This window comes from Mirounga leonina, unplaced genomic scaffold (assembly GCF_011800145.1).
Source record: "Mirounga leonina isolate KUSES-001 unplaced genomic scaffold, KU_Mleo_1.0 Mir_115, whole genome shotgun sequence".
NCBI lineage: Eukaryota > Metazoa > Chordata > Mammalia > Carnivora > Phocidae > Mirounga > Mirounga leonina.
This window is the reverse complement of record NW_023270268.1, coordinates 1,917,237-1,942,366: the sequence shown is the minus strand read 5'-3', so window position 1 is coordinate 1,942,366 and position 25,130 is coordinate 1,917,237. Positions and strand designations below refer to the sequence as shown.

Below are 25,130 nucleotides of genomic sequence, written 5' to 3'. Positions count from 1 at the left end.
AAGGCAGAATAAACTCAATAGTGTGAATCATAAAGTGTGTGTTTCTGTTGTTAACCAGTCACTACCTTTTCCTCCCACACACTCTCTATCCCAGGATTTTGGAGGCTGCGCGGTGTTCCCATTTGACTGATGCAGGCTTTACACTTTTAGCTCGGGTAAGCCAGAGGTTTCAAAAAATAAAACCAAACTATAATTCACCTCCCTCATTTCAAAATAACTTTCTGTGGTTTTGGAGTGTGCAAAAATGTGTGTACCTTCAGAAAGGACAGGTACCAAGTTGGATAGAGTCCTCAGTACATTTTCCCATTTTCCCCAGAAAGCGAAAGTGGTCCTGTAGGGGGTTCTGGAGCAGGTCTAGACCTCACTCTCATTTGGTCGGGTGGGGCCACAGCAAGAGGAATGTCCTCCCTGGCAGGACATGCCCTTCCTCATACAAATGCTGACTCAGTCTCTCAGTGGCCTCCCCTAACTGAGCTGTGCTCTCCCTCTGCTCCTTCTTCCACATCACCCTGCAGACGCTGACCATCATAGGGGTCCCTCTGGCCTACAGCTGGGAACCCATGACTTTCTAGGGATGGTGATACACTCTTCCTCCTACCCCAACCCTCACCTGTCCAAACTGCCTGAGCACCCCACCCCCATGCCTTCCTGAGCCTATTCTATGGCTAAAATTTACAGGATGATATCCATAGTCACTGGGAAGGTGGAGGCCACTAATCTTTCCAGGTGAGAGAAGGAAATGTAGCTCCAGGCAGCCACATTCCCATTTCCAAAAGGAATGTGATTCAAAAAGCACCTGCTCAGAAGTGCTGGCTCATTGGGTCACTTTAGGAATAGGACACACTCCTTAATGGAAGAGAAACAAGGATACTGGGCCAGTACTCAGAGGGACACGGCAAGCCACCAGTGTTGCCCTGACCACTGACCACATGGTGTGTGTGGGGGGTCTTACGGACTTTTCCAGAATTGCCATGACCTGGAGAAGATGGATCTTGAAGAATGCATCCTGGTAAGTAGACTCCTGACAAGCCCTGCAGGGCCGCCCCTCAGTCCTGAGAGGCAACCAGGCATAGCCAGAGACCCCAGCTGGCTGTTGTGTGGACCCTCCTCGCCCCAGCATGTCAGGAATTGGGAACCCAATAAGGACCATGGCAGTGGGATGCGAACTTTGGGCTGTACTCAGCCATCAGAGCTACAGCTGAGAAGTTCAGGGTAGCTCCATTTTTTGCCAAACATTAAAAAGAAAGTCTTTCACAGAACTGAAGGGAGAAATAAGTTTGCATGTCCAGTGATGAGGTGACTACAGAGGAGAATCCTGGGGGACCCTCCTTACCAACTCCTTTTTCCCCTGTCCCTGGGCCCCCTTGGGGCACCAGAGGAGAGACCAAAGAACAGCTTTGTGTCTGCAGGATTTGAGGTTGTTGGTGAAGAGAGGGGCTCCCAGCCTGAGTGTGCTTGAGATGAGTTTTTAATTCTGTTTTACACCTTTTGATTCTCATGTTCAGGAGAAACCAAAATTAGGTATTAAGTTCTGGTGTGGAAGTCACATTGACACAGCTTGTTTCTCTCCAGATCACCGACAGCACACTCATCCAGCTCTCCGTCCACTGTCCTAAACTGCAAGCCCTGGTGAGTCTGAGTTTTTCGTGACATTCTTCACCTCTTAGGGAGAAAGAACTCTCCCACCACAGCAAGAATCTGTCTGGTTTTCCTTTCTGTAAAGGTGTCATCATTCTTGGTTTCAAAGATCTATTAGTTGGGCTAACTTGGGAGGCAGATTATCTAAACGTTACTGCTTTCGTTTTAGGATGTGAACCTATAATAGAGACCCATGTCCTTACTACTCCGTTCATGTTCAGGGAGAGTGAAACTTAGCATGTTACAATGATAGAATCTAGAAAAAGATTGAGGCCATCCTTGTGTCATATTTCATTCCATACCTGCTCATATATATCTATGGGGAGAGGAATTAAAATACATTGAAAGAGAGGAGGGGGGAAAAATGGCGGAGGAGTAGGGGACCCTATTTCAGCTGGTCCCCGGAATTGAGCTGGATATCCACCAGACCACTCTGAGCACCCACGAAACCAGCCTGAGATGTAATAAGATCTGGATCTCTACAAACAGAATATCGTAGGCGGTTGGTTTTGAGGTACGAAGTGGAGAGCTGTGATTCCGCAGGCAGATATCGGAGGATAAACGGCAGCGGGAGGGTGCTTGGCTGTGGGGATCCTACACCGCTGGTGAGCGACAGCCTTGCATGCTGCGGATGGGCACAGACTCGCAGACCGGTAGCGGCAGGGAAAGGACTCTAGGGCAGCCCTTGGGACGAAAACCCTGAGCGGCAGGGTTGCACCTGCGAACTGCAGCCCCCGGGGCGGAATCCCTGAGCGCCGGGGTCGCGTGCGTGTGAATTGGGAGCAGCTGGTGATTTTAGAAGCACAAAGGGCAGAGACGTGCCCCGACCTGGAGGCAGGTCTGGGAGCACTGTGGAGGGGCACACAACCCAGGCCGCTGCAGTTTATAGCAGCATGGACAGAAACGGAGACGGTGTGGCCTGGAGAGCTCACTGAAGAACAGACTGAGGTCTCTGCTGTAAGGCAGAGGGTTGGAAATGGTCTCTTCTGCTCTGACTCGTGGAAGAGATGTGGAAAGGCGCCAGAGAACAAACGCCCCAAAGACTGATTCCCACTGAGCCCATCCCCCGCCACAGGGGCGCAGGGCAACTCCACCTAAACAGGGTTGCCTGAGTAACAGCGCGGCAGGCCCTCCTGCAGAAGACAGGCTGGGAAAACAAGAGGCCAGCAACCCTAAGGTCCCAAGAAAACAGGTACATCTTGCTTGGGTTCTGGTCAATAATTTGGACTCTATACATTCCCTCAAACACCCATCAACAGAATGACTAGGAGGAGGAGCCCCCAAAACAGAAAAGACTCAGAGATTATGACTTATGCTGCAGATTTACAAATGGATGCAGATATAACCAAGATGTCGGAGATGGAATTCAGGCTAGCAATTGTGAAGACAATGCTAGAATGGAGATATCAATTAATGGCAGCATAGAGTCTCTAAGGGCAGAAATAAAAGGTGAATTGGCAGAACTTAAAAATGCTATGAATGAGATCCAATCCAATCTAGTTAATCTAACAGGTAGGGTAACTGAGACAGAAGAGAGAATAAGCGACCTGGAAGACAATATAACAGATAAAAAGGGAAAAGAGGAGGCCAGGGAAAAACAACTCAGATTCCATGAAAATAGAATCAGAGAAATAAGTGACACCATGAAGCGTTCCAATGTCAGAATACTTGGAATCCCGGAGGGAGTGGAGAGAGAGAGGGCTAGAAGATGTATTTGAGCAATTCGTAGCTGAGAACTTCCCTAATCTGGGGAATGAAACAAACATTCGAGTCCTAGAGGCAGAGAGGACCCCTCCTAAGATCAAGGAAAACAGGCCAACACCCCGGCATGTAATAGTAAAACTTGCAAATCTTAGAACCAAGGAAACCATCTTAAGGGCAGTTAGGGGGAAGAGATTCCTTATGTACAGAGGGAGGAACATCAGAATAACGTCAGACCTCTCCACAGAGACCTGGCAAGCCAGAAAGGCCTGGCAAGACATATTCAGGGTACTAAATGAGAAGAACATGCAGCCAAGAATACTTTATCCGGCAAGGCTTTCATTTAGAATGGATGGAGAGATGCAGAGCTTCCACGACTGGCAGAAGTTGAAAGAATATGTGACCACTAATCCGGCCCTGCAAGAACTATTAAGGGGGGTTCTATAAAAGGAGAAAGACCCCAAGAGTGATCTACAACAGAAATTTACAGGGACAATCTATAAAAACAACGTCTTCACAGGCAACATGATGACAATTAATTCATATCTCTCAATAATCACTTTCAACGTGAATGGCCTAAACGCTCCCATAAAATGGCACAGGGTTGCAGATTGGATAAAAAGACAGGACCAATCCATATGCTGCCTACAAGAGACTAATTTTGAACCTAGAGATACATCCAGACTGAAAGTGAAGGGATGGAGATCCATCTTCCATGCCAGCGGACCTCAAAAGAAAGCTGGGGTAGCAATTCTTATATCAAACAAATTAGATTTTAAACTAAAGTCTGTAATAAGAGACACAGAAGGACACTATATCATTCTTAAAGGGTCTATCCAACAAGAAGATCTAACAATTGTAAATATCTATGCCCCCAACATGGGAGCAGCCATCTACATAAGCCAACTGTTAACCAAAATAAAGAGTCATATTGATAACGTTAATTGTAGGAGACCTCAATACTCCACTCTCAGCAGTGGACAGATCATCTAAGCAGAAAATCAACAAGGAAACAAGAGCTTTGAATGATACACTGGACCAGATGGACCTCATAGATATTTACAGAACATTCCACCCTAAAAAACCAGAATACTCATTCTTCTCGACGGCACATGGAACTTTCTCCAGAATAGACCATATACTGGGTCACAAATCAGGTCTCAACCGATACCAAAAGATTGAGATTATTCCCTGCATATTCTCAGACTGCAATGCTCTAAAACTGGAACTCAATCACAAGAAAAAATTAGGCAGAAATTGAAACACTTGGAAGCTAAAGGCCACTCTGCTCAAGAATGTTTGGGTCAACCAGGAAATCAAAGAAGAACTTAAACAATTCATGGAAATCAATGAGAATGAAAACACATCGGTCCAAAACCTATGGGATACTGCAAAGGCGGTCCTAAGGGGGAAATACATAGCCATCCAAGCCTCACTCAAAAAAATAGAAAAATCCCGAATTCACCAACTAACTCTACACCTTAAAGAACTAGAGAAAAAGCAACAAACGATGCCTAAGCCACACATTAGAAGAGAAATAATTAAAATTAGAGCAGAAATCAATGAACTAGAAACCAGAAACACAGTAGATCAGATCAACGAAACCAGAAGTTGGTTCTTTGAAAGAATTAATAAGATTGATAAACCCCTGGCCAGACTTATCCAAAAGAAAAGAGAAAGGACCCAAATTAATAAAATTATGAATGAAAGGGGAGAGATCACCACTAACACCAAAGAAATAGAAACAATTATTAGAAATTATTACCAACAACTATATGCCAATAAACTGAGCAATCTGGATGAAATGGAGGCCTTCCTGGAAACCTATAAGCTGCCAAGACTGATACAGGAAGAAATTGACAACCTGAATAGGCCAATAACCAGGAACAAGATTGAAGCAGTGATCAAAAACCTCCCAAAAAACAAGAGTCCAGGGCCTGATGGATTCCCTGGGGAATTCTACCAAACATTCAAAGAAGAAATAATACCTATTCTCCTGAAGCTGTTTCAAAAAACAGAAACAGAAGGAAAATTCCAAACTCATTCTATGAGGCCAGCATTACCTTAATCCCCAAACCAGGCAAAGACCCCATCAAAAAGGAGAATTTCAGACCAATATCCCTGATGAATATGGATTCCAAAATCCTCAACAAAATCCTAGCTGATAGGATCCAACAATACATTAAAAGGATCATCCACCATGACCAAGTAGGATTTATCCCCGGGATACAAGGGTGGTTCAACATTCACAAATCAATCAGTGTGATAGAACACATTAATAAGAGGAGGGAGAAGAACCCATATGGTCCTCTCAGTTGATGCAGAAAAAGCATTTGACAAAATACAACATCATTTCCTGATTAAAACTCTACAGAGTATAGGGATAGAGGGAACATTCCTCAAGTTCATAAAACCCATCTATGAAAAACCCACAGTGAATATCATCCTCAATGGGGAAAAGCTGAGAGCCTTTCCCTTAAGATCAGGAACACATCAAGGATGCCCACTCTCACCACTATTGTTCAACATAGTACTAGAAGTCCTAGAAACAGCAATCAGACAACAAAAAGAACTAAAAGGTATTCAAATTGGCAAAGAAGCAGTCAAACTCTCTCTTTTCGCAGATGACGTGATACTTTATGTGGAAAACCCAAAAGACTCCACCCCCAGATTACTAGAACTCATCCAGTAATTCAGTAATGTGGCAGGATCCAAAATCAATGCACAGAAATCAGTTGCTTTCTTATATACTAACAACACAACTGTAGAAAGAGAAATTAGAGAGACGATTCCATTAACAATAGCACCAAAACCCATAAGATACCTCGGAATAAACCTAACCAAAGAGGTAAAGGATCTATACTCTAGGAACTACAAAACACTCATGAAAGAAATTGAAGAAGACACAAAAAGATGGAAAAATATTCCATGCTCATGGATCGGAAGAATAAACATTGTTAAAATGTCTGTGCTGCCCAGAGCAATCTATACCTTCAGTGCCATCCCGATCAAAATTCCAATGACATTTTTCAAAGTGCTGGAACAAACAATCCTAAAACGTGTATGGAATCAGAAAAGACCCCGAATTGCCAAGGAAGTGTTGATATAGAAAAACAAAGTCGGGGGCATCACGTTGCCTGATTTCAAGCTATATTACAAAGCTGTGATCACCAAGACAGCATGGTACTGGCACAAAAACAGACATATAGACCAATGGAACAGAAGAGAGAACCCAGATATGGACCCTCAACTCTATGGTCAAATAATCTTTGACAAAACAGGAAAAAACATGCAATGGAAAAAAGACAGTCTCTTCAATAAATGGTGCTGGGAAAATTGGACAGCCACATGCAGAAGAATGAAACTCGACCATTCTCTAACACCATTCACAAAGATAAACTCAAAGTGGATGAAAGACCTCAATGTGAGACAGGAATCATCAAAATCCTAGAGGAGAACATAGGCAGTAACCTCTTTGACATCAGCCACAGCAACTTCTTTCAAGATACATCTCCAAAAGCTAGTGAAACAGAAGCAAAAATGAACTTTTGGGACTTCATCAAGATAAAAAGCTTCTGCACAGCAAAGGAAACCGTCAATAAAACAAAGAGACAACCCACAGAATGGAGAAGATATTTGCAAATGACACTACAGAGAAAGAGCTGGTATCCAAGATCTATAAAGAACTTCTCAAACTCAGTCAAAAAGTGGGCAGAAGACATGAACAGACACTTCTCCGAAGAAGACATACAAACAGCTAACAGACACATGAAAAAATGTTCATCATCATTAGCCATCAGGGAAATTCAAATCAAAACCACATTGAGATACCACCTTACACCAGTTAGAATGGCAAAAATGGACAGGGCAAGAAACAACAAATGTTGGAGAGGTTGTGGAGAAAGGGGAACCCTCTTACACTGTTGATGGGAATGCAAGTTGGTACAGCCACTTTGGAAAACAGTGTGGAGGTGCCTCAAAAATTTAAAAATAGAGCTACCCTATGACCCAGCAATTGCACCTCTGGGTATTTACCCCAAAGACACAGATGTAGTGAAAAGAAGGGCCTATGAACCCCAATGTTCATAGCAGCAACGTCTGCAATAGTCAAACTGTGGAAAGAGCCAAGATGCCCTTCAACAGATGAATGGATAAAGAAGATGTGGTCCATATATACAATGGAATATTACTCAGCCATCAGAAAGGATGAATACCCAACTTTTACATCAACATGGGTGGGACTAGAGGAGTTTATGCTAAGTGAAATAAGTCAAGCAGAGAAAGTCAATTATCATATGGTTTCACTTATTTGTGGAACATAAGGAATAACGTGGAGGACATTAGGAGAAGGAAGGGAATAATGGCGAGGGGGAATTGGAGGGAGAGATGAACCATGAGAGACTATGGACTCTGAGAAACAAACAGGGTTTTAGAGGGGAGGGGGGATGGGTTAGCCCAGTGATGGGTATTAAGGAGGGCACGTACTGCATGGAGCACTGGGTGTTATACGAAAACAATGGATCGTGGATTACCACATCAAAAACCAATGATGTATTGTATGGTGAACTAACATAACATAAAAAAAAAACCTAAAATGACAAGATACTGGTTTTCCTAGCTAAGTTTTCAGCTTAATTATCATCACATGATATAGAGAAGGCCAATTAAATGCCATGGAAAATTCATTCTGTTGTTTCAAAAGGCTAATTTCTATAGCAACTCCAAAATTACTGTAGTTTAATAAAGCTGATTTTTTAATTTATACAAAAAAAAAAATACATTGAAAGATCCTGGGGCGCCTGGGTGGCTCAGTCAGTTAAGCATCAGCCTTCAGCTCAGGTCATGATCCCAGGGTCCTGGGATCGAGCCACGTGTCAGGCTCCTTGCTCAGCGGGGAGTCTGCTCCCTCTGCTCCTCCCCCTGCTCATGCACGCATGCACGCTCTCTCTTTCTCTCACGTGCTCTCTCTAGTAAATAAATAAAATCTTAATATATATATTTATATTTATATATTAAGATCCTAAATGAGCAGTGAGAAGTCTCATTGACGCTCTTAGCCATGCAGACCTCTCATGCACATTTCACATGTAGCTGTTAGACTGCAAGCCTGGAGCAAGGATGGAATCCCCATCCACTGGGCAAGCCCATGTAAACTGTGCTACTATGCCCACTAACTAGATACATTGTCTCATTCTGTCCCATCCACAGCCCAGTGATGTAGGCACTCCATACATCCCCATTTATTAGTAAAGACACCGAGGCTCAGAGCAGTTAAGAAACTTGCCCAAAGTCACACAACTGTTCAGAGGCCCCAGATTTCTTGGACTCCATGGGGTCTGGTGTTTCTACTGTCCTGAGACACACAACAGATTTTTCTTAAGCCAGCTTTTTCTGTTGTCTTTGAAAGTTGCTCTCTCTTTGGGGGTTGAGAGACCCCATTTGGCCTTGAGAGACAGTCCCCACCAATTTTCCCAATTTTCACATTTCCTCTGGATACTGTCTACCTCATGCACAAGTAGAGGTGGGCCTTGGACAGCTCTGGGACTTTTTTTGTTAAGAGTTTGGGGTCAGATTTCAGAGATTAGTCAGGAACCAACCTGTATCCAAACTCTCCGACTAGGGGTGCCTGGGTGGCTCAGTCAGTTGAGTATTGGACTCTGTTTCGGCTCAGGTCATGGTCTCATGGGTTGTGGGATTGAGCCCCGAGGTGGCCTCAGCACTCAGCGGGGCTCTGCTTGGGGATTCTCTCCCTCTGCCCCTCACCCCCACTAGCATGCTCTCTCTCTCTCTGTCAAAAAACCAAAAACCAAAAAAACAAAAAAATCATAAATCTTTAAAAAAGAAAGAAAAAAAGGCTTGTTTAAAAAAAAATAATATAAAATAAATCTTCAAACTCTCTGACTAAATTGTTTCCCTCTACATATAGCAGATAATTTTGTAGTGTTGTCTTTACTCCCAAATTAGTTCAGATCCAGTTTTATAATTGACAGAACCTGTTACTCAAATGTACTTTCTCCCTTTATCCTCTCCACCCTTTTGTCTCTTGACCCCCAGCCTCTCAGAGATGGGAAATTTAGGAGTCCTGTGCTTTATTTTTCACTTTAACCCCTCCTTTCTGCTGCTCAAGGGCTGACAGAGCTCTCCGTCCACTGTCCTAAACTGCAAGCCCTGGTGAGTCTGAGTTTTTCGTGACATTCTTCACCTCTTAGGGATGAAAGAACTCTCCCACCACAGCAAGAATCTGTCTAGTTTTCCTTTCTATTCCTTCCTATGCTAGCCTAGACTCAGACTCCCAGCACTTCATCAGTATCTACAAGAAATCTTGGATCTGGATGGAGGGACCCAGGGAGGGGCTGCACTAAGTCAGCAAGGCTTCCCGTTAGCTCTCTACCTCCTGTCCTCGCTGCTGCCTCCTCAAGAGTCAGGGTCCCCTGGCAACTTGCCAGGGAACATCTAACAATATAGGGTGTTCTCCCCAGCAGGGAGACTTACGACTGAAAATCTTCTCCATCTTGTTCCCTGTACTTACACAAGCTACTTCTAGAAACATGACTTAGCATGAAAGATAAGCTATAATAAAGCCAAAATGCCAAGATAAGAGCCAAAATAAAAACCAAAAAGGATTATTAGCAGAAAAGCAGGGAAATAATGGCAGTTAGAATCTAAACTTAGCTTTGAGGATGTCTACTAGCCAAGACAGAAAAAGGAAATGAGCTGGAGTCCATCTGTTCCACATTCACCTCATTCACTCTGCTGTCACCTCCAGACCATCACATGCCAGGCACTATTCTAGGCACTGAGGAATAAAGACAGTTCATCTGGAGAGACAGCTTTGTCCTTGCTCTGCAATCCCAGAGAAGTGGTCTGGATCCTTGTGTCAGGGGTACTGTTGTCCGGGAGCACTGGTGCTCTGATGATGGACAGTAAGAGCGGTGCCTCTGTCAGCCCTCAGGTCAAGCTGAGGGCAGGTTAGGGAGCAGGTTTTGTTGGACAGCGCAGGTATGCAGCGGCCTGCAGTCACCTCGACAAAACGGCAGCTCTGGGAGGATGTGGGATGGCAAGCTGCGAGGGTGTGCCAGGTCTCTTCTCGTCCCAGGAGCGGCCCAGGCCCCACCATAAGGCAGCTCACCTTATTGACGGAGCCTCAGACAGTGCTGTCTGTGACAGAGCTGGGAATAGGCTGCTCCAGGCTCCACAGCAGGGACTCCTACCCCAGCCTGCAGACATCAGAGGAGGCAATTATTGTTGGGGGAAAAACTCTGTAGACTCAGAATTTTGAAGCATGGCTTTTATGTTTTACTAAGGATGTGCAAGCAGAAAGAAATGAGGGAAGTGACTACCAGTCCAAAGCCCAACACTGCAGTGTCCCAGGTGAGGCAAATGTCACACACACACCACCCCTTCTGGGAGTCACTCTCGCAGGCAAACCAAAGGCAGAAGGCTATTTGAAAAGGAAAACTGATCGTGTTTATTTGAAAATAAGTCGTGAGATATTTGCAAACAAGGGGAATTCCAGATTCAAAAGAACACAGGGTAGGACGTGGAAGGATCTGTAGAGTCATGAAATTTGTTCAGAGGAGGTTAAGGATCTTTCTGGTATGTCAGTTTTTTACTTGTAGCATGTATCTTCAGCAGGTTCTGTTGATTTTGAAACTTGCTTTGTTTCCTGGTTTCCTTTTCAATACCATACCAGTCTTGGGGGGCTTTTAAATATCTTATTATGCAACTCATTGTCCTAGAAGCTATCCAAGAAGAATTTTAGCAGCTATTATGTTAAAGAATAAGGAATGTAGCCCAAAAAGGAAATCCCCAGTACTGTCTTCATTGCTAGAGAGTTTTATCTTTCATCATGATTTATCAGAACTCAGTGACGTATAGGAAGCCCAGGTCATCACGTGTCTAGTCAGGCATGGTCCTTTCAGAACGACAAGTGTACAAGTTACCTAACTGGTGCAAAGCTGCTCTTGATGATATGAGACAATCTTATTATCAAACCACTACTCACCTGGGACACAAGAGGAAAAATAGGGACTCAAGCCTTGATAAAATTTAGATGAGTATTTCATCCATTTTAAAATGAAACATTGAACAACTTGGAAAATAACAACATGAAATAGAATGTATGTTGTTCATGTCTCAGTGTCACACCCCACGGTCTGACCAGCATCTCCTGTCTTTCCCAGTCACTCTGTCACTGAACTGCAACCAAAATTGAACCTAAATGGGTCCCTTTGAACCCACCATCTTTTCATTGTCAATCCCCATTTGATGTGCCTTCCCCCTCCCCACTCAGCCTAAATTGTGTGGTCAGTTATTAACTCACTTCCTTGATCCTCAAAATTCTCCTTCTTCACTTAGCTCAGCTATCATTCTCTTGAACTCTCAGCTGCTGAGCCAGTCTTGAAGCAGAAACAAGAGTAGAGAAGGGCTTACTGGCATTGTGTATGGAATGTGTATGGAGGAAACAGCACATATTCTTAGATTGACAGAAGCCATGGCAGGGTTTCAGAGTGAGGGAGGAGAGGAAATGAGGCTGAATGGGAAGCAGGACCAGAGCCTCACAGCCCCTACTAAGGAGGGTAGACCTGTTCCTGTTCCTCTCAACTATCTCTGTGAGCCTAACCAGGCTGATGGTGAGAAGCTGAGATGAGGGCTCACAGTCTGAAGGGCCAGTGTTCTGTGGCACACCTGAAAGAGCAGCCTGGCCCATGTTTTGCTCCCAAATTGGAGACCCTGGTTTATTCATTTCTTCTAACTGTCTCAGCTTAGAATATTGAGATTCACTAGACACATTAGACCAGTCCTAAAACTTTATAAGCAGAACAACTCCATGCATACATGGGGGCCCACAAATCCTGTACCAGTTGCTGGGACTAAACCCCATATCCAGTTCACAGTAGCCTCCCATGACAAAGACCTTATATTTATCCTCACTACTATCTTGTCCTCTGATTTGGGTGCATACAAATTTATGATTGTTATATCTTCCTGAAGAATTGACATTTTTTATCATTATTAAATGTTCTTCTTTATCACTGATAAAACTTTGTCTTGAAGTCTACTTTATCTGATGTTAATATCAGTCTTTTTATGCTTATTTTTTGCATGAGATATCATTTTCTTTCAACTTATCTATGTTTTCATATATAAAGGCTGTCTTGCTTTTATCCAGTCTGATAAGCTCTCTTTTAATCAAAATGTTTAGTCATTTATGTTTAATGTAATATTGATACAGTTGGGTGTTTTCTCCCTTTTGTTTTCTATTCTCTGCTCTTCCTTTCCCACCTTCTTTTTGGGTTAACTAAATATTCGTTTTAACAGCATTTTAATTTGGCTGTTGGCGTTTTTAGTCATATCTCTATGCCTTGATTTTTTTAGTGCTTGCACTAATAGCCAAGGAAGCTTTCCTCAGTGGGAATTTAGGGGTAGTCTAGGATTGGGATTTAGACTATCAATTCCCAGAAGACAGAGACAGGATCTTCCCTCTTTCCTTTACCAACAGCACCTTGCACAAGGCTTAGCCAGGAGAAGCCACTTCTAGTGCTCTTTGGGAACAAAGCGGGATCTAAACAAGGCAGCCCAAATCTGAGAGAGTCAGACACAGAAACTGTTGTGAGTAATGAGGGTGATCCCTACAACTGTGGTGCTCAGGTCCTGAGGATTGCAGCCCTTTTCAGGAGACTACCCGCAGCTCCCTGGCCATGCTAGAACCCCACCATGAGAAGCTGCTGGAGGAAGGAGCAGATGAGGGGTTCCTGCAGTCAGGAATCCTAAACTCCCCCAAGTTCCCCTTACCCATAGTATCAAGCAACCTTGTCAAGGCAGCCTGGCCAGCTCCTTTAGTTTCACACCACCAGACTCAGGGAGGAAAGGAGGAGGGAAAGAGTTCTTGATGTTGGAACAGATCTCAGGGGAAGATTCTGGGCCCTGGAGAAGAGGAGAATGTCTGGATTCCTCAGGTCATGGCCTACCCTAATTTTAACAGATAAGTGGCTTGAATTTTTTAATTTCTTTTTAATATTTCAGTTCAAATTCCATTAAGTCCCTGGCTTTTGGTGGGGAGCACTGCCCAGGATGTGGGGGACACACACTCACACAAACACACTTCTGAATCCTAGGAGACCCCTAGCAGCCTAGTAGAAATGGAAGAAAGGGGGTGAGAAAAAACAAGTCTGAGTACTATCATGTCAGCCTTCTATCTCTACTGTAAGTGAACTTCCTTAGCTTTAAAAATAGCAGTAATAAGTCCTTCCTTATCAATAATCACTCTAAATGTAAATGGATTAAATTCCCCAATCAGAAAACATAGAAGTGCTAAATGGATTAAAAAAACCATGACCCAGCTGTATGACCAGACCTAAGACGATCTAACTTTACACTTTGAGCTAGAAAGAAACAAACGAAGCCCAAAGTTAGCAGAAAGAAGAAAATAACAAAAAATTAAAGCAGATAAAAACTTAAAAATAGAAAATAGAAAAAAAAAATAAATGAAACAGTTCTTTTAAAAAAAATAAAATTGGCAAACCTTTAGAATAACTATGGAAAAAAGAGAGAAGACAAGTAAAATCAGAAACAAAAGAAGAGACATTACAACTTATGACATGAATAAAATGAATCAAAGGAGATAACTATGAAGTTATATGCCAACAAACTGAATAACCTAGGACAAATGAATGAATTCTTAGAAACATATAACCTACTAAAACTAAATCATGGAGAAATAGGACTCCTAATCAGACCCATAACCAGTATGGAGATTAAAACAGTCATCAAAAACCCCCTAACAAAGAAAATCCAGGACCAGATGGCTTCACTGGTGAATTCTACCAAACATTTAAAGAGGAATTAATGCCAGTCCTTTTCAAATTTTCCCAAAAAAACTGAAGAGGTAAGAACATTTTCAAACTCACTGTATAGGCCAGCATTACTTTGGTACCAAAACCAGACAAAGACACCACTAGAAAAGAAAATGACAGCCCAATATCCTTGCTGAATATAGATGGGTACATCCTCAAAAAAAACCTAGCAAACTGAATCCAACAGCACATCAAGAGAATAAAAGGTAAAATCACAAGATCATCTCAGTAAATGCATAAAAAGCATTTGATAAAATTCTGCCCCTTTTCATTATAAAAACTCTCAACAAACCAGGAAAAGAAGACCCAGAATGAGGCAATGGTGCCTACTTGTACCATTTGTTTTTAACATAGTACTAGAAGTCCTAGCCAGAGAGGTTAAATAAGAAAAAGAGCTAAAACACATCATCCACATTGGAAAGGGAGAAGTAAAATTATCCCCGTTTGCAAACAACTTGGTTATTATGTGTAGAAAACCCCAAAGAGTCCATTTTAAAAACTTAAAGAACTAGTAGATAAATTCAGTAAAGTTGCAGGATACAAAACCAACATACATGATTTGGTTGCATTTTTGTACATTAACAATGGACTATTCAAAGAGGGAATTAGGAAAAATTCAATTTATAATAATATCAGAAAGAATAAAATATGGGGCGCCTGGGCAGCTCAGTCAGTTAAGTGTTTGCCTTCCACTCAGGTCATGACCCCAGGGTCCTGGGATCAAGCCCTATGTCGGGCTCTCTGCTCGGCAGGGAGCCTGCTTCTCCCTCTCTCTCTGCCTGCCACTCCCCCTGCTTGTGCTTGCGCACTCGTGCGTGCTCTCTCTCTGTATAATAACAAATCTTAAAAATACTTAATGAACTTAAGGAGGTGAAAGACTTATGTACTGAAAACTACAAAACATTGATGAAAGAAATGAAATAAATGGAAAGACATCCCATGTTCCTGGATTGGAGGAGTTAACATTATTAAAATGTCCATACTACCCAAAGCAATTTACAGAGTCAGTGCAGTACCTATCAAAATTTCAAAAATATTTTTTACAGAAGTAGAGTGATGCTACAATTCATATGGAGCCACAGAAGATCCTGAATAGCCAATCCTGAGAAGGAACAAAGCTGGAGGCATCACACTTCTTAATTTCAAGTTATATTTTGAAGGTGTTGTAATCACAATGGTATGGTACTGGTATAAGGACCAAAATGTACTTATGGAACAGAATAGAGAGCCCCGAACTGAATCCATGTATATAGGGTCAACTCGTTTTCAAGAATTTAAATCAGCACCTTGAAGGGAGATTAGCACTCTCATTTTCACTGTAGCACTATTCACAACAGCTAAGATATGGAAACAACCTAAATGTCCATCCTCAGATGAATGGATACATAAAATGTGGCATATACATAGAATGGAATACCATTCAACCTCAAAAAAGAGGGAAATTCTGCAATATGTGACAACATGGCTGGACCTTTAGGACATTATGCTAGGTGAAATAAACCAGACACAGAAAGACAAGTACTGCATGATTCCATTTATATGTAGTATCTAAAATAGTCAATTTATAAAATCAAAGACTGGAATGGTAGTTACCAGGGTGTGTGGGGGTTGGAGAATGGGGAGTTATCAATAGGCATCAAGTTTTAGTTGAGTAAGATGAATAAGGTCTAATGATCTTCTGTACAACATTATACCTATAGTCAACAATAATATACCCTTAAAATGTGTTAGAAGAATAGAGCTTATTTTAGCACAAGTAAAATCTAAAAAGAAAAGACATTACTATATAACAGTTATATGAGGGTATCTATAGTTGTCAAATTCGTAGAAGCAAAGTAGAATGGTGGTTGCCGGGGGCAGGAGGAGGGGAGATGGGGAGTGTTTTTTAGTGAGTATAGAGTTTTGCAAAATGAAAAAGTTCTGAAGATCCATTGCACAATAATGTAAGTTACATAACACCTTTGAACTGTGCACTTTAAAATGGTAAAGATGGTAAATTTTTTTTTTTTTTAAGATTTTATTTATTTGACAGAGAGAGACACAGTGAGAGAGGGAACACAAGCAGGGGGAGTGGGAGAGGGAGAAGCAGGCTTCCCGCTGAGCAGGGAGCCCCATGTGGGGCTTGATCCCAGCACCCTGGGATCATGACCTAAGCCGAAGGCAGATGTTAACAACTGAGCCACCCAGGCGGCCCAAAGATGGTAAATTTTAAGTTACGTGGTTTTTACCACAATTAGAAATTTTAAAGAAAGAAAGAATGAAAATAATGAAAAAAGGGATCTTAGGACATAGGAAGAAAGAACAATGGAAAGAACAAGGAAAAATGTATAAATAAAACATTTTCCCCCTGAGTTTTCTAAATTGTATTTGACAAAGCAAAAATTATAACATTGTCTGATATGGTTCTCAGTGTATATAGAGGAAGTAATTAAGAGAGCATATATAGGGGCACCTGGCTGGCTCAGTGGAGCATGCAACTCTTGATCTCAGGGTTGTGAGTTCAAGCCCCAGTTGGGCATAGAGTTCACACACACACACAAAAACAACATATTATGAATGAGGGAAGGGTGAAAGGACTTTTTAAAAGGAAGGTTAAGTTTTCATATTTAACTCAAACTGGTAAAATATTGATGCCAGTAGGTGGTGATAAGTTATGGTTGCATAATAATACCTAGAGCAACCTCTAAGAAGTCTACAAAAGAGAAACACTCAAACACAATAGATAAATCAAAATGGAAATCTACAAAATGTTTCAGAGATCATGGGATGGCAGAGAAATGAAAATCTGAAAGAATAGGGAAAAAGGATCAGACTTAAGCCCAAGTATATCGTTAAATATAAATGGTCTTAATATACCAATTAAAAGGCAAAGATGGCCAGAATGGATAAAATAACATGATCCAAGTATAAGCTGTAAGAAACTCACTTCGAATGTCACACTATAGGTTGGCTAAAGTAAAAGAAAAGGAAAGATCTACAAAAGAAACTTCATTTTTTTAAAGATTTTTATTTGAGAGAGAGAGTGCAAGAGAGCACAAACAGTGGGGAGGGGCGGAGGGAGAGGGAGAAGCAGACTTCCCGCTGAGTAGGAAGCCTGACGTGGGGCTTGATTCCAGGACCCCAGGATCATGACCCATGCCAAAGGCAGATGCTTAGCCAACTGAGCTACCCAGGTGTCCCCAAGGAAACTTTATAAACAAAAGAAAGCAGGATGGTTATGTTATTATTAGATCCAGGAAACTTGAAAGCAAGGAAAATTACCAGGGAGAGAGAAGGACATGACATAGTGATAAAAGAGTCAATCCACCAAGATGATGGGGCACCTGGGTGGCTCAGTCAGTTAAGCGTCTGCCTTTGGCTCAGGCCATGACCTCAGGGTCCTGGGATTGAGCCCTGAGTCAGGCTCCCTGCTCAGCGGGGAGTCTGCTTCTCCCTCTTCCTTTGCCCCTCCCCCCTGCTTATGCTCTCTTACTCTCTCTCGAATAAATAAAATCTTAAAAAAAAAAAAAGATGACAATGCCATTTTTGATGTATGTACACCAAACAACAGAGATGCAAATTATGTGAAACAAAAACTGATAGAAACAGAAGATCCACAGTTATAGTTGGACACATCAGTATTCTTCTCTCAACGACTGATAGAACAACCAGACAGAAAATCAGCAAGGATATAGAACTTAACACCACTATGGGAATGCAAACTGTTGCAGCCACTCTGGAAAACAGCACCCCAAGGAAAGCTTTTTAAGAGTTAAACTAAATGAAAATTAAAGTAGAACGTATCAAAATATGTTGGATGCAATAAAGCAGTGCTAAAAGGGAGATTTATGGCATTAAATGATTGCATTGAAAATAAAGTCTTGGTGTGTCTTTTTGGTTCAGTCGTAAAGCACGTGACTCTTGATCTCAGGGTTGTAAATTAAAGCTTATACTAGCACCCACATTAGGTATAGAGATTACTTAAAGTAAATAAAATAAATAAACTTTAAAACAAAAAGTCTCAATAATCTTAAACTCCCACCCAGATGAAACCAGAAAAAGAAGAGCAAAATGAATCCAAAATAAGGAAAAGAATATACTAAATATAATAGTAGAGATCAATGAAAGTAAAAACTGAAAAATAATAGAAAAAAATCATCAAAACAAAAAGCTGGTTCTTTGAAACAGACCTCTAGCAAGACCGACGAAGAGATGACACGTTACCAGTAACGGGAATGAAACAGGGGTGCTATGGTCTGAATGTTTGTGTCCCCCAAAATTCATATGTTGAATCCTACCCCCCAACAGGGATGGTCTTAGGATCTTGGGGAGGTGATGAGGTTCAGAACTTCCTCATGAATGGGTTAAATGCTCTTATAAAAGAGGCTCCAGGTGGACCCCTCCCTGCATCCACCTCTGACGGAGTGTACAGTGAGGAAGCATTGGCTGCGAACCAGCTACCACATCAGATCTGCCTGCAGCATGATCTAGGACTTACAGCCTCCAGACTGGGAGAGAGAAATTTCTGTGGTGTATAAGCCAGCCTGTCTAGCATTTTGTTACAGCAGCATGAACAGACTGAGACCTGCACCATCACCACAGGCCCTGAAGACATTAAAGGATGATAAGGGAATACTAGGAACACCTCCACATAAATCCGTTTGACCACTTCCAGTACGTTTAAAAGCACAAACCAACACAGCTCATTCATTATAAAACATCATTTGAATAGCCTTGTTAGTACTAAAGTAATTGAATTTATAATTTTTAAACTGCCAAAAAAGAAATCTCCAGGCCCAGATGGTGATACTGAAGAATCCTATCAAACACTGAAGCCAATTCTACACAATTTCTTCCAGAAAATAGGTGACAGAATACTTCACAACTCATTTTGAGGCCAGTAATACCTGATGTAAAAAAGAGGTAATAATAGTACGAAGAGAGAAGACTACAGACTAGTATCCCTCATAAATACAGAAGCAAATGCCCTTAAAACATTAGCAGATAGAATTCAGCAATATATAAAAATAATTATACACCCTGACCAAACAGGGTTTCTTCCAGGGACGCAAGTCTAGTTTAATATTTGAAAATGGATCAGTGTAGGGACGCCTGGGTGGCTCAGTCGGTTAAGCATCTGCCTTCGGCTTAGGTCATGATCCCAGGGTCCTGGGATCGAGCTCCGTGTCCGGCTACTTGCTCAGCAGGGAGCCTGCTTCTTCCTCTGCCGCTCCCCCTGCTTGTGCTTTCTCTCCTTCTCTCTGTCTCTGACAAATAAAATCTTAAAAAAAAAAAAAAAAAAAAGGATTAGTGTAATCTACCATGTTAACAGGCTACAGAAGAAAAATTAATGATCATACCAATTAATGCAAAAAAAAAGCATTTGATGAAATTCAAAAGAAAAAATTAAAGTTTTTTTTTTAAGTGCCAAGAGTACAAGAGAAGAATCGCACTCTCATTTAAAACCCCCAGTTACTCTGTTTCCCCACCTGCCCCCTTCAGGGATAATCTCTGTGGCCAATGTCTGTTCCTTCTAGAGAAATTGTATGTGAGGTTGAGAGATTTTCTTCCCCCACTCTTCCTCCTCCCAGCAAAAGACACCTGCTGTTTTGCATTTAAAAGCAGTAGTACTCCCTGCTGTGCATATTTGTCCCTAACCCCCTTGACTACTTCTGCCTTCTCAGGAATGCTAGTATAAGCTGTTCACCTCCAGAACGTGGCACTCCTTTTTTTTTTTTTTTTAAGATTTTATTTATTTATTTGACAGAGACAGAGATAGCGAGAGCAGGAACCTAAGCAGCGGGAGTGGGAGAGGGAGAAGCAGGCCTCCCCCTGAGGAGGGAGCCCGATGTGGGACTCGATCCCAGGACCCTGGGATCATGACCTGAGCCGAAGGCAGACGCTTAACGACTGAGCCACCCAGGCGCCCGGGAACGTGGCACTCCTAATTAGCCTGCGGATAGATAATGCCTAGCAGTGGCAAACTTGTTTTTCTGGAATATCCCTTCCTCCTAACACACCTGCCATAAACAGATGAGGAAGTATAAATAGTCTTAAATCTGTAGGATACCAGGGGTGGGCGAGATAATGCAGGGCAGGGGGAGAGGCTTATGAAGGCTAGCCTGAGCTTATTATAATGGGCAAGTCTCAACTTCTTTGAGCCTTAATTTCCTCATCTGTAAAATGGCGATTCGCAGGGAGGCCCTAAAGCATAAATGAGATAATGTATAAACAATGAGTGGCCTAAAGCAGATGGTTTTGACTGTTGGCTCTTTATTAGCATAAACTAAAAGGCCCCTCTGCTCTGTGAACCATGGTGGCAGATTTTCCTATAAACTCAGGGAACATGTCAAGAGCCCCTCTGATTATCCTTAAATTAAACCAGTTTTTAAATTACATAAGCACTTGCCTATGCTAGTGTAGAAGCTTGTCAGTTACTATGAGAGCATCTGTCTCCTTGGTCTGCAACTGTTAACTTTTTGATTCCTCAGTTCCCCTGTTTTAAAACAATGAAGTTGGTACTCTGACACCATCTCCATCAGCTCCATCTTCCTCTAATCTGCGTGGTGTTATATGTGTGTATATTCATGTATGTGTATATGTAAGTAATATATATATATACACATACACACTTTGTTTCTGGTTGTACTTTATTGTAAATAATTAAATTCTATTTCTTTTTAAATTTTTAAATTAAGTTTTCTTTTCAAATTCTGTTTTTTTAGAGATTTATTTATTTATTTAGAGAGAGGGAGGGAGGGGCAAAGGGAGAGGGAGAGAGAGTTCCAGGCAGACTGCACACTGAGCACGGAGCCTGACATGGGCTGGATCTCATGACCCTGAGATCACCAGCAGTTGGACACCCAACCGACTGTGCCACCCAGGAGCCCCTCAAATCCTCCTGAAAAGCTTTCTGGCTTTATCCATAAATCAATTCCAAAGCTAAAGACAAATGAACAGCAGTAATTGATTACATAAATACTATTTCACATAGAATCATATGGTGTGGTTGGATTCACGAGAAAGGAAATATTTCCCATGTTGCTCAAAGAGAGCTCAAAGAGGAATCATTCAAGCATCAAGGTCTGACAGAATTTCTCTTTTTCCTTCTAGGTTCCCTTCCCTCTAATTTGTACTCAGCTGACTATTTCTTGTATCCACTATCAGTCTTTCTTGATTTTTTTTTCACTTTGCAGAAATATCTCACACCCATCTACTTATTTGTCTCCTCCACCAGAACTCATCAGGTCCAAACTAGCAGGCATTTCCTTGCCTCAAAGATTATAGTAGTCTTCTACTTGCTCGACTGCATCCACATTTACATTCTGAATAATCTGGTAGGCAGGGTGGCTTATCTTTTCTTTTTTCTTTTTTTCAAATTAATTGATCTATTTTTCAGTAATCTCTACACCCAACATGGGGCTCAAATTCACAACCCCAAGATCAAGAGTCACATGCTCTTCCGACTGAGCCAGCCAGGGTGGTTTATCTTTTCAGTTTTAATTTTTTACTGAAGTAAAATATACATGCAGGAAAGAGCACTTATTATAGGTGTATATATCAGTGCATTTGCATAAGCTGAATGATGAAGAATCAACATTACCAGACTCCAGACAGCCCTTTTCTGCTGCTCTCTTCCGGCCACTAACACCCGCCCCACCACTGCCTAGATTAGTTTTGCCCTTGTTTTGTAATTTATTATCTACACTGTATGAATGGGGGGCATCTGGGTGGCTCTGTCAGTTAAGCGTCTGCCTTTGGCTCAGGTCATGATCCCAGGGTTCTGGGAACGAGCCCTGCATTGGGCTCCCTGCTCAGTGGGGAGTCTGCTTCTCCCTCGGCCTCTCCACCACTTGTGCTCCCTCTCTTACTCACTCTCTCTTTCTCTCAAATAAATAAATAAAATCTTTTAAAAAAAATAAACTGTATGAATGGAATTATCATATGTACTCTTCTGTGCCTGACTTCTTCACTATTATATTTGTGAAATTTATCCATTTTCTTGCATATAAATGAACATTGTTCAGTCTCATTGCTGTATAGAATGGGCACACTATGATTTAGTTATCCTTTCTACTATTGATTATTTGAGTAGTTTCCAGTTTGAGGGTATTAAAACCAGTATTGTTCTGTCTTATGGTGAACACATGTATGCATTCCAGTCAGGTGTATCCAAATCCCGCTGCAATGTAGGAGAGTTCCAGTTGCTCCACATCCGCACCAATAACATCTTTTTCATTTTAGCCATTCTGGTGGGTATGTAATAATACATGATGGTCTCTTGGAGAAACAAACATCACATTCTCCTTAGAACTCTTCCCAATGACCTCAGAATCAAAGTAAAATTCCTTTACATGGCCTGCACAACTGTGATCTGGTCTCCACCTCTGCAAGTCCATCTGCATCTAGATACTTCTTTCTTCCCATGCACAGTGCTTGCCATTCTCCTCCTGCTACCTGGGGTATGACACACAACACACTCTTCACACTCTTTTTCCTTTTTGGCTCCTCATCCTTCAGATATCAATTTAGTGGTCATTTCCTCAGGTCACGTCCCACTGCCGTGTGCTCTGAGAGCACTTACCTTAGCTTCAGTTTAATAGCTGTATATTTCTAGACCCTCGGCTCCAGCAGTGCAGAAAAGTGTGTTTTTATTCAACATTGCAACACAGGGCCTGGCACAGAGGTAGAACTCATATATTTGAAGGAACAAACGCATTAGGGGGCTTTGATGTACTACTTTTTGCCTCTGAACTTTTATGGTGGGGTATTACATTTTATATGCATTTGGTGAAAATGTCAGGTCTGAAACTATTGATATGGAGAACTTAAATTACAGAAATGCCATTTGAGGGACACCTGGGTGGCTCAGTCAGTTGGGCATCCAACTCATGGTTTTGGCTTGGGTTGTGATCTCAGGTTCCTGGGATCGAGCCCCGCATCAGGCCCTGCGCTCAGCATGGAGTCTGCTTGGCAGTCTTTCCTCCCTCTGCCCCTACCCCTGCTCATGCACGTGCTCTCTCTCTAAAATAAATAAATCTTAAAAAAAAAAAAAAAAGAAATGCCATTTGGCTATATAATATTAATCTGAATTTGTTACGTTCTGCAACCTTTACTGTTTATACCCAAGAGAAGCCAGTAATGTCAGATCACAGTGTTCAAGATCTATTTAATTATAACCATCAAAAGTGCTCAGTACGTCTCTGTGTCATAGCTGCACAGTTTTCTAAATGACATGGGCATCAGCCTCTTTGCACTGGCCTCCCCTCAAGTGGGGAAGTAGGCTATGAAACTGCACTGAATGGAGTAAACTGAAATTTCCCCTGCAATCTTTTTTTTTATATTAAAAATGGACTTTAATGATAAATGAATGAATTAATAACATTTTAATAAAAGTGACCTAGCAGCTTACTCATTGCCATGGTTAAGAGTGGGCTTTGATTCCATTCCTTAATCACCAGAATAATAGCAACTCTACAGTGTAAGTGGTTTCAGTCCACACTGTAATATCCAGCAGTTTGCTTTTCTTCAGCACCCTGCTGTCCACCTGCTCTGAGGGCAGTAAACACTATCTATTATTCTTTTGCTTATTATTGAACTGGATTCTTAGAGCCCCCCTGCCCCGGAGTGTGGGAAACCCTGCTTAGGCAGACCACCCAGGATTCCACAGAAAAGTCAGTCTGAGTGCAGGTGGTTGATCTCAGTTTCTGTTAAGACCCATTAACTCTGCCTTGATGGGCACTTATGCGCATTTACTCCTTCATTCCCAAGCCTCATGGGCGCTAGAGTTTGAATTTTCCAGAATTACTGCTATTCAGAGAGAGTCCTGGGTACCACCAGCTCTGGTTCCTTCTTCTTTTTCAATGGAGATATACTTGATAAAATATTATATTAGTTTCAGGTGTACAACATAATTTGATACTTGTATATATGGCAAAATGATCAACATGATTGAGTTTAGTTAACAACTGTCACCCTATTTACAAAAATTTTTTTCTTAGGATAAGAACTTTTCAGATTTTCTCTCATTATATCCCTGTAACTTATTTAATGATTGGAAATTTGTCCATTTTGACTCTCTTCACCCTTTTCATCCACCCACCCCGACCCTACCACCAAGGTGGTTTTTTTTTATGTTTCAAGTTTTTATTTAAATTCCAGTTAATTAGCATACAGTATAATATTGGTTTCAGGATGTATTCTCCATATCTATGAGCTTGGTTATTTGCTTGTTTTTTAAATTCCACATATAAGTGACATCATATGGTATCTTTCTCTGCCTATTTCACTTAGCATATTGCCCTCAAGGTCCGTCCATGTTGTCACAAATGGCAAGATTTCATTCTTTTTTACGGCTGAATAATATTCCATGTATGTGTGTGTGTGTGTGTGTGTGTGTGTGTGTGTGTGACATTTTCATTACCCATTCATCCATTGGTGGACACTTAGGTTGTTTCCATGTCTTGGCTATTGTAAATAATGCAGCAATGACCATGGGAGTGCAGATATGTTTTCGAATTAGTGTTTTCATTTTCTTCAGATAAATACCCAGAAGTGGAAGTGCTGAATCATATCGTAGTTCTGTTTTTAATTTTTTGAGGAACCTCCATATTGTTTTCCATAGTGGCTGCACCAATTCACATTCCCATCAGTGGTGCACAGGGGTTCCCTTTTCTCCATGTCTTTGACAACACTTGTCATTTCTTCTTTTTTTGATAATAGCCATTCTGACAGGTGTGAGGTGACACCTCACTGTGGTTTTGATTTGCCTTTCCATGGTGATTAACGGTGTTGAGCATCTTTCCATGTCTCTTTCGGCCATCTGTATGTCTTATTTGGAAAAAATGTCTTTTCAGGCCCTTTGGCCACTTTTTTTTTTTTTTTTGCTACTAAGTTATATGTTATTTGTATTTTGGATATTAGCCCCTTATCAGATATATGTTTTGCAAATATTTT

General features: G+C 41.7%; 1 protein-coding gene across 5 annotated transcripts in view; it reads left to right on the top strand.

Moving 5' to 3' along the window:
- FBXL2 (F-box and leucine rich repeat protein 2) overlaps nucleotides 1–25,130 on the top strand; it is a 142,188-nt gene that overhangs the window by 101,161 nt on the left and 15,897 nt on the right. For all 5 annotated transcript variants that reach the window (XM_034991547.1, XM_034991553.1, XM_034991565.1 and 2 more), the window contains 3 exons: nucleotides 95–155; nucleotides 965–1,009; nucleotides 1,573–1,629. In XM_034991547.1, the coding sequence (XP_034847438.1) occupies nucleotides 95–155; nucleotides 965–1,009; nucleotides 1,573–1,629 (163 nt within the window). The remainder of the gene's footprint in view (nucleotides 1–94; nucleotides 156–964; nucleotides 1,010–1,572; nucleotides 1,630–25,130) is intronic.